Consider the following 15,023-nt stretch of genomic DNA (forward strand, 5'->3'; position numbering starts at 1 on the left):
ATAATCTCTTCAAATATTTTCTCAGACCATTTCTTTTTCTCTTCTTCTTCTGGGACCCCTATAATTCGAATGTTGGTGTGTTCAGTGTTGTCCCAGAGGTCTCTGAGACTGTCCTCAATTCTCTTCATTCTTTTTTCTTTTCTCTGCTCCCTGGCAGTTATTTCCACCATTTTATCTTCCAGCTCACGTATCCGTTCTTCTGCCTCAGTTATTCTGCTGTTCATTCGTTCTAGAGTATTTTCAGTTTCAGTTATTGTGTTGTTCATCACTGTTTGTTTGCTCTTTAGTTCTTCTAGATCTTTGTTAAATGTTTCTTGTATTTTCTCCATTCTGTTTCCCAGATTTTGGGTCATGTTTACTATGATTACTCTGAATTCTTTTTCAGGTAGGTTGGCTAATCATCTTCATTTATTTGGTCTTGTAGGTTTTTACCTTGCTTCTTCATCTGTAACATATTTTTTTGTCATTTCCATTTAAAAAAATTTTTTTTGATGGGTGAGGCTTTATTCCTGTCTTACTGGTTGTTTGGCCTGAGGTGTCCAGCACTGGAGTTTGCAGGCAGTTGGATAGAGCTGGGTCTTGGTGTTCAGAGGAGGACCTCTGGGAGGTCTTACTCTGATGAATATTTCTTGGGATCTGAGGTTCTCTGTTAGTCCAGTGGGTTGGACTTGGAGCCCCCACCACAGGAGCTGGGGCCTGACCTCCAGCCTGGGAGTGAAGATCTGGCAAGCTGCATGGCACAGCAAAAAAAAGAAAGAAAAAAAAGGGAGGTCAGGGGAACAAGCCAAAGAGAGAGAACAATAACAAACTATAAAGAATAAAATAAATTTAGAAAAATAAAAGCTTTATTAGGAAAAATAGAAATGTAAATGAATCAACAACAGTGAATCCACAAGATAAAACAGAACCCCAATCTAAAAGAGGAGGGAAAAAAAAGCCTTTGTATGGGGCAGAATTTAGGCGGGGGTGGAACTTAGGGGCGGGGTTTAGGGTAGGGCGGGGCCTAGGCGGGTGGGGGGGGTGACGTTTGAGCGTGGGGCGGGGCCTAGGCTCAGGACCCAGCTGGAAAAGGCCCTGGGGACGGGGCCTCTGCTTAGGACCTGAAGGGAAGGCGAGAGGCAGCATGTACAAAGGAGGGCCTCTGGAGTGTGGAGTTCCGGAGTTTGGAGGTAGGGCCTGGGTGAGCGTGTGGGAGTGGGGCTTGGGCTCTGCACGGCAGGAGGTTGGCTCCGAGGGCAGAGGATTAGGCCCAAGAGCCCAGCAGGCTCCCCCGTAGCTAAGTGGACAGGGAAAGCTCTGGCCCCATTCCCTTCTGTTCCTCTGAGTACCCCCCCCCGCCGTTCCTCCCCAGGGTCTCCCCCATCCCCACGGGACCCCTAACCGTGTGTGGGTCACTGGGTTTAGGAATTCCTCCCTTTCCCCAGCCACCCCTCAGGGGCACTGGTTCCAGAGGTCCAGCCTTTACTTTTGCTCCCCCTTCCCTCCCTCCCGCTCTGTCAGGACCCGCATGGCTGGAGGGGGCTGTGGTGGGCAGAGGATCAGGCCCAGGATCTCAGCAGGTTCCTGGGGGCCCAAGTGGGCAGGAGAAACCTGGCCACGCTCCCTTTTGATCCTCTGCCCTCCCAGTGGTTCCCCAGTTTCCCCCTTCTGGCGTGGGATCCCTTCCCCTCCCCCAGCCCCCCCCCACAGGGGCACCAGTCCCTCCCACCTCCACTTCTCCTCCCCCTTCACTACCCCCCCACGCCCCACGTCCTACCCGGTCGCTGGGGGTTCCTGCCGTCCCCTTAGGTGTCCGTGGTCCTCCACAGGTGCCTGGTACGTGCCTTAGTTGTGCTTCCTTTTTTTTAATGTTCCTTCCTATTTCTGTGCCAAAGAAAGGGTATTTAATAGGAAGTTAATGAACACTTAAAATCATTTTGTGAATCAAGAAAAGTGTCACTGTTGGGGTAGGACATTGACCTTACAAAAAGATTGCCTAAGGGGTATTGCTCAGGCAGTGTATCTTAGGGCAGAGTTGTGGTATAGGCCCATATACATATATTTTATATGTAGGCATACTGTGTGTATATATGAGAGGGAAAATATGCTTGTAGTAGGAGGGTTATAATAGGTTGAACCAAACAAAGTGTCTTTTTGTACAACAAAAGTGATAAAATATTAGTAGTTTCATATGTTCAAGCTAATAGACTCCTGCTCAGAATATCCACACATAAAGATAGATATCAGGAGGTAGTCTTCTATTTCTGTTAGGAAGTTTTCTGGCATGAACAGTTCATTTTGATCCATTTAAATCTGGCATGAGCCTTATTTTTTTTTTTTCACTCTCTTATGTTCTTCAGAGTGAGACATAAAACTAAAAACCTTGGAACTGCTTTAGGGCATCAGGTGTACATTCTTACAGACTTAGCATTTAAATAATTATCATAGCTATTTCATAAACTTATTCTAACAGAGCTATATTAGATATTGCTATCCCTACTTTACAAACTAAAGAAATTAAGCAGTTATCCAAAAAAAATACACATAGAAACATACCTAATAAGTAACAGTACTAGAATTTGAATCCAAGTCTTTTGGATTTCATGTTTTTGGCACCTCCCTTCTGTTTCCCTTCCAAGGAACTAAAGTTCTATCAAATCAAAACCTACATTTCTCATAATATTTTTCCTCTTAAGGTTGGCTTGAGATATGGGAATCTCCTCTTTGCTGGCAGATTTTTTTTTCTATTATATTTAAAACAGTAAAAAAAAAAAAAAAGTTCATAGTTGCCTAATAGAAAGTGAAATAACATTTTTAGTTTATAAATATAGCAGATGTTTCCCCTTTTACTCACTTTAAGAATGATTTACTTTCTCTCCTATAAAGGTCCAGGATGCACTTTTATCAAAGGGAAATCCTTAAGATAGCTGAAAAGAATAGTATGTACTAATATACAGTTTTTAGTTCTTCCACAGAAAAGCAGAGGGTGCAAGGAGGGCCGGGATAGAGATTGTTTGAACAGCCAAGTGTTTACCTCTTTGTGCTTTTACCACTGTGTAATATCAGATAGAGGCAATACAGCCTATGGTTTTTTCTTTCTCTTGAAACATGCTTTTCACAGTCTGTAAATATTGAAGATGTCAGTGATAAATCTAAATAGATTAAAAGAGTTATTTTAGAATAAATGCTAGCCTTTTAATTATAAATGCAGCTCACCTCATAAGTAAATCCAAAGCTTAGCTCTTTTATTGTTGTTCTTTTAAGTGACAGAAGTACTGCATTTGAATTCTGCTGTACAGCTTTCAAAGTGGTTAATATTCTGGCCTAACCATTTCTATCAGTGCTATTTTCCATGACTATTCTGAGGTTTATTTAACCCAATCTTCTTACATTTGCTTACAGTGTTCCTCATAGTTAGCATGTCTTTCTCTTTCTCTGGCTCTTCAAATGCTACTGACCTTCAGGGTTCTGTTTAATTAATACTTTTTACAACATCTTCTAGAGTTTTCTAACTAACACCCATTTCTCCCTTTTCAGAATCCCCACACCACATAGTCAGGAGAACAATTTAGTACTTAATTAGAAATCATATAGCATTTAATTCTTGAATATATATTAATCTCATCAAATAGCCTGTGTAACAACCATCCGCTAAAAAATTAACCAGAAGTTACTTGTTAACATTGCTTTTTGTTAAGTAATAGAAAGAAAGAAATTTCTAACACAGTTCTGCTTTCCCCCAGGAATGTTTTTATGGTGACATCATTCCAACATACTGTAGTCCAGGGGGCTGCAATCCATTCAATAATTGACAGTTGAAATCTTTCCAAATCAAGAAAGAAGGAAAATTAACTAGATTTGGGCATTTCAAAAAATAAATAACATAAACTAAAAACCATCTTTACTGATTTAACAGATATTTATGCACTTAGTTGAACCTGTATGCTAGGCCCCAGTGGGAACATGTCATGATGGCTGCCAAGAACACAGGCCTTGGTCCCTGGGCGTGGAAACAAATGAGAAGCAGCATCTTCTGACTGCTGCATGAGGCGTGTTGAGCAGCCTGTGCTGTCTGTTCAAGTCTTGGTTGAATGACTGTGACCAAAGTTCTTAATAAAATGCAGATTACCTGTGTTTTTCTTTTAATATCGCTCAAGTAAAATTTTACTACGTAAGTAAATTATTTCTCTGTAAATTCTGTTTTGTTCTTGTTAAATAATATTACCTACTTAATTAATCATCTGGAGATGTACAAATAAGCATTTAAAAATTAATGCAGGAGGCTGACCAAAGAAAGTATGTCTTCTCCATAGAGAAAAGGGTTTGTTAGGAGAATTTTAATTTAGGCAGAAGCACAAATTACTTAGTAAGGAATGGCACTGATATCCAGATTGTGAGATGGTTGTCAACTTATCCTCTTTTCTAAAGATCTGTGTGAAGAATATATATAGTCACCTACCTGTGTTTTTATGCTCAGCTGCTTCAAATCACTGGACTTCACCAGGTAGTCTCAAGAGCCCTCTCAAATCTTGCATTCTAACTTTAAAATATATATGTTATGTAAATTATGTGCCTTTGAAAGTTCAAGTTTTATGGGGAGAATTATGTCATATGTTTACAGTTTAATATAGTTTGTTAGTATTTATCAAAATCAAGCAAAAGATAGACATTGAATTGGTCAGTTTAAATTTGTATGTCTCCTGACTTTGCAGTTATACTTCTGTAATTTTTTTCCTGTAAATATATTCATGCATATATATGTATACAGTGTATAAAAATATTCATGTAGTATTAGCTTTAGCAACAAAAGTTTGGAAACAACGTAAATGTTCGTCAGTAATGGATAGCATTATAAATTGTGGTTCATGCATGGAATGGAACACTATGTAGCCATTAAAAAGAACAAGGAGGATTAGGGACTTCCCTGGCGGTCCATGGGTTAAGACTTTGCCTTGTAGTGCAGGGGGTGCAGGTTCAATCCCTGGTTGGGGAGCTAAGATCCCACATGCCTCATGGCCAAAAAGCCAAAACATGAAACAGAAGCAGTGTTTTAACAAATTCAATAAAGATTTTAAAATGGTCCACACACAAAAAAAAATCTTAAAAAAAAAAAAGTGGATTTAAATATATTTAATCTGGAATTATTGCTAAGGCATATTAAGTGAAAAATGCACAGAATAGTACAGTATGCAGACATATTACCACTGGCAAAACATACATACCAAATAATGCATTCTCCATAGAGAAAGGAGTTTGTCCGGAGGGTTTTGATTTAGGCTAGAACACAAATTTCTTAGCAAAGTACATTTATTTCCTTGTACACACACACACGCCTGGACACACACATGTTTGTATGTGCATAGAAGGGTATTCTAAAACTAGTGATAGCCCTCAAGTGACCTGGAATAGGAATGAGAGGCAGGCTTTTCACCGTTTTTTTTTCCTCTGCCTCTCTTTTTTTTTTTTGTACTATTTAAAATTTGTACTTGACTTTTCATCCATACCCCTTTGTACTGTTAAAATTTTTGTTAGTTCAATTTTTAGTTTAAAAAGTAAGACTTTCATGACTTAATAGCACCAAGCCTGTAAAGTGAAACTAGTTTGTCCTAAGACAAAATTAAATGAGATAAAATAGTATATATTTAAACCATTTTTTTTCCTTTGGATAGGGATTGAGAAGATTCTTCACACTCAAGACTTCATAGCTGCAGAATATATTTCAGAACTTCAGTCAACCTTTGTGAAACCATAGCTCTAGAACTCTCATTGGCTATGTATCCGTGACCCTGAAAACTTCACAATTTGTTTTCTCCCTCTCTTCTGTTCCCGCCTTCTTGTCCTAGTGTCTATCCTACTTTACCGTTACTACAGATTGCCTATTCAGATTTAACCTCTTAGCTTAGGGCAGAAGAATCCTCTTAGCTTAGGGCAGTCCATTAATCAAGAGCAATCAACTTTTCCTGTTCATTTGCTTTCTTGTTAATTGAATCACCTAAGTCTCTTTTGGGAAGTTTCAACAATTTATGTTAATTTTTTAGATGATTAATAATCTTCAACTCTAGTATATTACTTAGTATTAGTCAAGAATGCTAGTTATCCACTAAATATGACAGTCATGACAGGTTCTAATAGGAAGTCAAAACTAATTGCTTATTGGATATATAAAAATATTATCTTAAAAACATAAACTAGAAAACTGGAATATATAATTTATAATTTCATTCATAGTGATGAAATGGGACTCATCCCATAAGTTAAACTAAATCATAATTATAGCCCACCTTATCCCCAAAATTAATTATTTATTTAAGAAATTAAAAGGTAGGAAGGGAGTCTGTTACTTCTACAGATATTAGGTAAGCTTTACTTGAGAAGCAACTTGAAGTATTAGACATGATAGAAAATGCAAAATACATGATAAGAAATGTGTGGCCAATACATGTGTGTAAACACTCAAAATGTATTTTTCTGCATATTTCCTATAGCAGCCTCCACCGTCAAATAAGTATATCAAATTTCAGTTCATTAAGGTTTCAAGAAAGTAATTAAGTGAAGTAATGAAATTCCTCCATGATCCTTTGAGCACTTTCCTAGAATGTAATTGAGAGGTGTAACACTTTTATACCCATTTATGGTTTTCTGATTTGCAGGTGTAGCAAGTAACACTATCCAGCCTACTCCACAGACTATTCCGGCCATTGATCCTGCACTTTTCAATACAGTTTCCCAGGGTAAGTCAGCTGTTTTATGAGATATAGTGTTTCTGCTGTTTGGGGGCGTTGTTTTGTACTTTTATCTTAGGAGTGCAGTGTATTTGAATGTCTAGGTAATTTGAAACACATTTCTTTGAATGCCTTTATTCACTAGATTCTCCAGTAAACCAAGATTGTTTCTTATTATCAAAAATACCTAAATCCAAAGGCATTCTCTCTTTCTTTTTAAATCTTTTCAACTTTTTTTTTTTCCCCCACTTGTTTGTTCTGTTTGTTTAATTTGGTCATTCTTATTCAGAGTTTTCTTCATGTGTCTGCTGAGATTAGTCCTTTTATATTTAGAATGAAGATGTTGATTGATTATTTTCAGTAGATGTTATTGAATTTCCCCCGATACTATGTCTGCAGGTCTGTTTCTCACTTGATTTTTCTGTTCTCCCCTGTGAGTGGGAACAGGCCATTCAGCTTCCTCCTGCATCTCAGCCATGGATGAGATCTTTTCTTGGAGAGGGATGGCAAAGGGTGTACCACACATACCTTGTCCATCCTAGCTCTGTCCAGGAAGTTAATTCCACAATTTTAGAGAGACATTCTCTCTTTTTTGTCTAGGGTCTCATGTGAGAGATGGAAAGCCATTAAGGCTGAGGGTGTACAGGTATGCAGAGGTTGATAGAGGGGGGAAGGATGTGAAACTAGTGCAGATAATTGTTTTAGACTGACTCAGTAAAGATCCCCCCAGTCCCACTCCTCATACAGCTAGACCCTCTCTGAAGTTTCTCTGGATAGGCTCCCCAGTTGCCTCCTATATTACATGTTCTGAGTTGGGATTTTTTTGGACACTGTTTTATCTAACAGCATACCTTCACTTAATTTCTACTTTTCTAGAAGTTTCTTTAAATATCTTGTCAATTATCCTTTCCAGTTTTTACACTCTTTTCTCTTCTCTGCTTTTCCTTCAGTTTTAGAATTTTATTTCGTTTTGTTTTACCTTATCATTTTAATATAGTTTCAGAAGGAAAAATAGTCAATTATGTATGCTTAGTCTACCATCTAGAACTAGAACCCTGGAATTCTTTACCCAACCAAACTGTCATGTATGAAGGCAAAATAAATATTATTAAATATGTAAGGATTCTGAAGTTTTGCCTACCATACACCATTTCTAAGGAAGTTATCAGAAGAAGTTACTCCATCAAGAAAAGAATGATAACCAAGAAAAGAAATACGAGATATAAGAATTGGTGAAATTAATCTTAGGTCACCTAAAGAAAAAGTCCATTGACAGCTTTTCCATAGGCTTGAAAAGCAATTGCTCTAAAATTAGAACAGAAAATCAGAGCTCCCCTCCTTTAAGAAAAATCAAGTGGATTCTGTGCAATACATAGAATAAGAAGCTGTAGACTGGGAAAGAAATGGATAAGAAGCTGTAGAATTCCTTTCCCAAGAAGAACGAAAAGATCCAAGAAAACATTTTAAATCGTACAAGTAGTTTCAAGTAAGAAGCAAACTGAAATATGCCATGATTTTGAGCAATAATAGAATTATGAAATATAAGAAAAGGGATTTTGTTTGACTTGGACACAAAGAACATTCTCCTTGCAATGGCATAGGCTTATCACAAACAGAATACTTTATTCAGGGCAGAATATAAATCAACACTGACAAGTGAAGGTAGAGAGATATTTCTGGAAGTTGAAAGGTGGAATAAAAGAAAGCTGTTATTAGGATGAGTGTCCAGAAGTGAAATGTTGTGATTTTTTTCTAGAGTTGATGGAATGAGAAGTAGAAGACAAAAGTAAGCAACTAAGAAATTTAAAAGCACTAATAAGTTTAGAAGGAGACAGGGCAGGAGAGGAGGATAGTGAGATAAATTCTTTACCTTTCATAGCAGAGTGTCAGTAGATAAAGCCTAAAGACTGATAAATCAAGAAATGGTATAAGCTTATCAACTGGGGTTAGGGAAGTAACCTAGAGAAAACAAAAAATAGAAATAATTCAAAAGTGAAGTGGGCAGGGGCAAGGTAGATGACTTATTTAAGTGTATGAGTTATGTTAAGTTTATTCTACTTTTCCTGGTTTTATTAAAAGAAGATAAGTTATAAAACCTAAAATCAAGAGCTGCAATGGCCTTTGAATCCTGAAAGGCCTAGTTTAAGAGTATGTATATGGGGCTTCCCTGGTGGCACAGTGGTTGAGAGTCCGCCTGCTGATGCAGGGGATACGGGTTTGTGCCCCGGTCCGGGAAGATCCTACATGCCACAGAGCGGCTAGGCCCGTGAGCCATGGCCACTGAGCCTGCACATCCGGAGCCTGAGCTCCGCAACGGGAGAGGCCACAGCAGTGAGAGGCCCACGTACCGCAAAAAAAAAAGAGTCTGTGTATGTTTCATGGGGGAACACAGTGCTAAGGTAAGAAGAGTAAAGAAACTATAATAAACTAGCAAATTACCCAAGAACATAGTGGAAAATGTCTATTAGTAGACAGATAACCTGCCCAGTAAATACTATATTCCTCTGTTAAACTTGTTTTCCAGATTCCTCTCTACAGTCCCATGTACCTGTAAAAGCTCTCCCTAAAATATGATGTGAAAATATCAGAAGCAGACTAGACAGAACAGTGAAACAGAATAAAGAATCCAGAAATCAGGCCACACAGTATGGGAATTAAAATAATGACAAAAGTGGCATTTGGAACAGTGTGGCAAGAAAAACAAAACATCAAAACTGATGTTAGAAAAAATATATATTAGATACTATCCCCCAATTCCTGTATCTCATTTGGTTGTATCTTAACAGGTTAGACTAATGAAAAGTAATAAATTGCATACAGCAAAAGATTTCTTCTCCCCATTATATTGTTAAAATGCAACTAATAGACCAGGAGGAAATCAATACTTAAAAAAATAAAGAATTACTGTTCAGAGCATATATAAAGAGCTCCTGCAAATAAATAAATAAAACTTAGTAGGGAAAAAAAACAGAGAAATAAACATAGGGAATGATTTGTATGCTGTTGGTGGAAATATAAATTGGTGAAGCCTTCTTCAGTAGCATTCTGTCACTGTCAGAATTGCAAATTTTTTTTGACTCAGCTATTCCACTTTTGGGAATCTATCTTAGAGAAATATTTAGACATGAGCACAAAATGTATTTACAAGGGTATTTTATTTCAGCATCACTTGTATTAGTAGAAAACAATTTTAAATGTCTATTAATGAGAAATTATGGCTCATCTGTCCTATGGAATACTGTGCACATATTAAAAAAGGTTAAATACTTTTATAGTGAATTTGTGGCTCACTCTGAAGAGGAGAATGGAATTGGGAAGGTAGGTATTTGAAGTTCAGTATTTACTTTTTTAACTTGTATATACCTGATAGTATTAGAGTGCGAATAACAACTTACTTCTTAAAGGTTTTTTAAAAATTAAATAGAATATATGAAAAATATTTAGTATGGTTCGTGACATAATAATATTCTGCCTCTAATCATTGCTGTTGCCATTATTAAGTGATGTGTCCTGGCGATGCCTGGATTTAAGGGATCAATACTGTACTTTATATTTACCTCCAAGATTTACTTCAGGGAATCAGATGATTCCCATAAGATTTTTGCCTATGCTTTCCATTCAAGTCAGAGGATAATTGAGTACACTAGGATCAGATTATCCAAGGTCCTTCACATGCATTTCTAGTTAAGTAGGAAAAAATCTCTAAAGACCCATTTCGGAAATATTTACAATTAAGTATTCCATCTTCTGCCAAGGTTAGATAAATCAACCTTGGAAATAGATGCTTCTAGCAACTGAGCATGCAGGGATTTCTCTTTATACCAAATAATGTTACTTTTGATCCAGTGCTGACCCAGGCTCTTTCCCCCGGAATAGAGAACTTAACTGATGGCTCTACCTCTCCTCTGCCCGGTTCTTGTCCTGCCCTATGAAGGGGAGAAGCAGCTCTGTGATAAAGACAGTCTTCGTGAAGGCATCTGGAACTTATAAGCACAGATTTCAAAAAAGAGATATTATATTAAATTAGACAACTTCTGTAATTCTTTTTTTTTTTTAACAGTTGGATTAGCTGTATGTGATCTTTCTTTTTTCTAATTCTTTAAACACCTTTTGGGTCCACAGTGTGCTCTCTCTGGTTCTGATTATGGCTTCTGGTAAATTTTAATGATAGGAAAAAAAACAGCTTTCATTTAGGTGCATTAAGTAATAGTTACTATTTTGAATATAAAATCAGAGAAACTGAAATTGAATAGTTGTTCTCTTCCTAAAATGTGTTTTCCTTTGTTATGTCTTTTTTACTTTCTCTATTTAGTTTTTAAATGCTAATTTAAAAGAATCCTAACTAGGAAGCAAATTTTATTTAATTTAAAATTTTAATTCATGTGTTTTATTATTAATGACTTATAGATAATATTTTTAAAGGAAAGAAAGCTTGAAATATTACAAAATAGCAAAAGTAACTATTTGACATGGCTTTTTAAGTTCTTTATATATTTATATATATATTATATATTTATATAGAATATTTTTATATATTCTACATAAATATATATTTACTTATAAATATTTATATATTTAATTGGTAAAAATAAATCTTAACATCTATATAAATTTGTAAATTACATTTTGCATCTAAATCTAAGTTGGTTCTTATCATCTAGTTATTACATTTTATAAGATAGTTACATAATTTGTCATACATGCTGTAAGCTATATATTATGTATCTATAATTATAGTTTTCTAAGATATTCATTTTATAAATATTGAAATTGTTATACCATAAAAAAATGCAATATTTTTGTTTTTAAATAGTTTTATCACTAGTAGATAAGTTTATAAAAACTAAAATAGTAACGGAGTTCTTACTACTATACACATTTTTATCTTATTAATAAATAAGTGATATGTCAGCAAAACAGTGTTAAAGCTGATGCTGTAAAAAATAAAATTAGTCCTGAGCATTAGGGCTTTCCTCCAGAAAGTCCAGTAAATTCTGGATAGATGTCTTACATATTTAAACATTGCCTGGAGATAGAAGAATAGACTATTAAAGCACAAAATGAGTAGTATTAAGGTAAACTTAATTTTCATAGATGTCTCACTCACCTAGATAATATGTCTCACTCACCTAGATAATAGTACACATCTAGGTGACTAGAGCCTCTCAATATACTTTGAAAAAACATTGATGAATCTTTCAGTAAAAAAAATAAGAAGTGTGCCTGACTAAATTGTCAAAAGAACTGCAGGACAGTTGTTTTTTAGGTTTAATGGGTAAGAAATGCCAAGTCACTACAATACTAAAAATAGAACTGTGGAGAAACTGTTTTTTGTTTTTTAAATATATAATTACATTTTACTAGTTTATTCATTTGTATTTCTTACGTTTAGGCAAGACCAGAATTCAGGGAAATTAAAATAAGTTCTGTTAAAATTGGAATGTGTAATCTCTGATTCACAACAGTAAGGACCAACTCTTAATATAAGCTTTAATAATATTAATTCAACAAATATTTGAAGGCTTTGTATGTGTAACACACTGGGCTAGTTACTATATGTAGATGTATAAGTGCATTATCTTAAAATCTGAAATTTAATCAATGTTTAATTCTATGTGAACTTTTATTCCTTTTAAAATGTGGGAAAGAATTTAAAGTACAGACAGCTTTTTTATATTCCTTTGTTGAAGTTATTCAGCACTTACACTGGGCTAGAAACTTTAGGATACATTGTTTCAGTATTCTTTTTTGAAAATTTTTAGAAAATAATAATTTGGATAAGAATTTAGTATCAGAGTATCTGGAATTGCTAAATACTTTGAAGTCCTTGCCTAGGGAATGTCAAAGTTTTCATTTAATGCTGTACTATCTGGCAAAATTAAAAGCAACTAAAAAAAGTAATTATATTTATAACTACAAGCTTATAAACAGGATCAAAATATATGTTCATTTAGAAACAGAATCGAAATATATTATCTTTTCGTTATATTGTATGCCCCCAGCCTTCTGACCAGTTCTCCTTAGAGTCCTCATAAAAATTTCTAAAGAAAATTGTATTTATTTCCAAAGATAAGACACAAAGTCAGTTTTAATTTCACCTTTAGAAATATATATTCAAGTATATTCAAATCTTAGATTAAATGAAATGTTTTCAGTGTGTTTTTTTTACCCAAATTATTTAGTTGGGCTCATCCATATCAATCATAGTGTAACTAGAAAACTTGCTGGAAAAAATTTTGGGCAAATAATTGGTAAGGGTTGTTTACATGTTTAAAAATTGTGTAGTGTAATGATATGTCTTAGTTAAACCGTAGAGTTTTGTGTATGGACAGCACAAAAATGCAAACTATTTTCTTGCTTAAAAAAAGTTAGATGACTTATGTAATTTTTTAACATAAAGTTTGTTATTTAATTTTTTTTTGAGTTATATTTATATTCTAGTTCAAATGAGGGTTGAATGGTTTAGTCTGTGTGTATTTATTGTTCCATGAAGAGAGTCTCAGCAATTCTAACATACACACCAAAGCAATTTTCCTTGTTTTATACAGAATATGATTTTTTTTGCAGTTAATTTGCCAAAATATAAAGGCTTCCAGTTTATGACTTCTGGTAGGAAAATCTTGCTCATATAAGTTGTTATGTATTGACATCTGTATGGTTTATATTAGTAATTTAAAAATTTAAAAGCATAAAGAAACTATTCAAATACAACTGGGGATTGGGGAAAACAGTCCTCAGTTTTTAATATAACCTTAAACATTTTCTGTAATCTTGAATATAAGCATTTACCTAGCCTAAAAGAACGCTTCCTATATTCTTTATAAATATCTTAATTACTCTGTATTTCTCTTAGGAGATATCCGACTAACACCAGAGGACTTTGCTAGAGCTCAGAAATACTGCAAATATGCTGGCAGTGCTTTGCAGTATGAAGATGTCAGCACTGCAGTGCAGAATCTACAGAAGGCCCTCAAGTTACTGACTACAGGCAGAGAATGAAGCCTTTGTACAACATCCATGCATTTTTGGCTTAAAGAACTAACAGTCCACTACTCTATCTTCAGCCTATCAGGAGCATATTTTAAGGAAGACTTCAGTTCCATTGACTATAACAATGGAATCTGTGTCTGTGTATCAGATTCCTGTTGAAGCATTCATCAGCAGCCTCAACCAGTTTTCATTGTCCATTTAGTGGATTCAGTAGTCTCTGGGTGTATAGGGCTGATGTGAGCAAGGTCCTAAAAATGCCCATTTGAACCCTGCTTGTTCAAAAAATGAGAACACACTTCTATAAAATGTATTGGGAATTAGCTTTGTATCTTAATCTACGTAAATTAAGGAATTTTTTAATCTATAATTTGGACAAACAGACCATATTACTTTGCTATAAAATTCTAAATTTAACTTTTAATAAAGATTGCCAGAATATTCTAGAAATGTTTTTGTTTTCCTCAGGACTTCTGAAACAGATACGAACATCCTAAACTGTTGAATCTGAAAGAGATTATGTTCAAATTTCAATTTATATTCATATTAAATATAGCTACATTAAAAGTTAAAATGTTCATGGAAGGAAATGTAACAAGGTAAAGAGGTAGAATCAGTTTTAGACGTAAGAGTAATGTTGGTTGCTCAACTGTTTTTCCTTATTCATTGACGCTTAAGGTGAATTGGTATTTGCTTCCTAGGCAGTTTGACTGCATGTGTTAGAGAATGAAAACAAGACATTTGTAATAATGCCTGGAAACTTGGTGCTTTGAGTTAAGGTTCTCCTCTGCTGCTATGGAATGGATTCCATAGAGTGAATAGTTATGAATGATGCAGAAGATTATAAAAACATAGACTCTCAGTTGTTAAGTTTATAAGTTATGTGGGAATTATGGACTTCCTATGTCACCTGCATTTGTGCTGTTTAAAAAATAAATACAAGGATTCTTTTAACTAATTCAGTTTATCACAGAGCCAAATGTCTGTTTTGCATGCTAAAATTGTCACTTTTCTAAAGTCATTATTTTTAGTTATAAGAATGTAAAGAGAGAGAAATTTGGCAGATTTACCTAAATTATCTGGTCCATTTCATTCATTCCACTAATATTGGGAATCTTTTAACATAGGGGTCAGCAAACTATGGTCCATGGGCTGGCCATTTGTGTAAATAAAGTTTTATTGAAACCAAATAATAGCCATTTATTTATGTTTTGTGTTTGGTTGCTTTCCATGATAGCAGAATTATATGGCCTGCAAGTCTAAAATATGTACTACTTGGCCCTTTAAGGAAAAGTTTGCTGACCCCTGTTCTGACAGTCTGTTTGAAAGAAAATG

At 35.1% G+C, this 15,023-nt stretch overlaps 1 protein-coding gene across 2 annotated transcripts in view; it reads left to right on the forward strand.

The window, feature by feature from the left end:
* VTA1 (vesicle trafficking 1) overlaps nucleotides 1-14,646 on the forward strand; it is a 65,389-nt gene extending 50,743 nt beyond the window's left edge. Inside the window, exons 7-9 of one of the 2 annotated variants that reach the window (XM_033867784.2) lie at nucleotides 6,630-6,710; nucleotides 9,977-10,019; nucleotides 13,555-14,646. In XM_033867784.2, the coding sequence (XP_033723675.1) occupies nucleotides 6,630-6,710; nucleotides 9,977-10,019; nucleotides 13,555-13,588 (158 nt within the window). In that variant the 3' untranslated portion in view covers nucleotides 13,589-14,646. The remainder of the gene's footprint in view (nucleotides 1-6,629; nucleotides 6,711-9,976; nucleotides 10,020-13,554) is intronic. The other variant, XM_019951751.2, reaches the window with a different exon arrangement.
* The last annotated feature ends 377 nt before the right edge of the window (nucleotides 14,647-15,023 follow it).

Source organism: Tursiops truncatus, chromosome 12 (assembly GCF_011762595.2).
Source record: "Tursiops truncatus isolate mTurTru1 chromosome 12, mTurTru1.mat.Y, whole genome shotgun sequence".
Lineage (NCBI taxonomy): Eukaryota > Metazoa > Chordata > Mammalia > Artiodactyla > Delphinidae > Tursiops > Tursiops truncatus.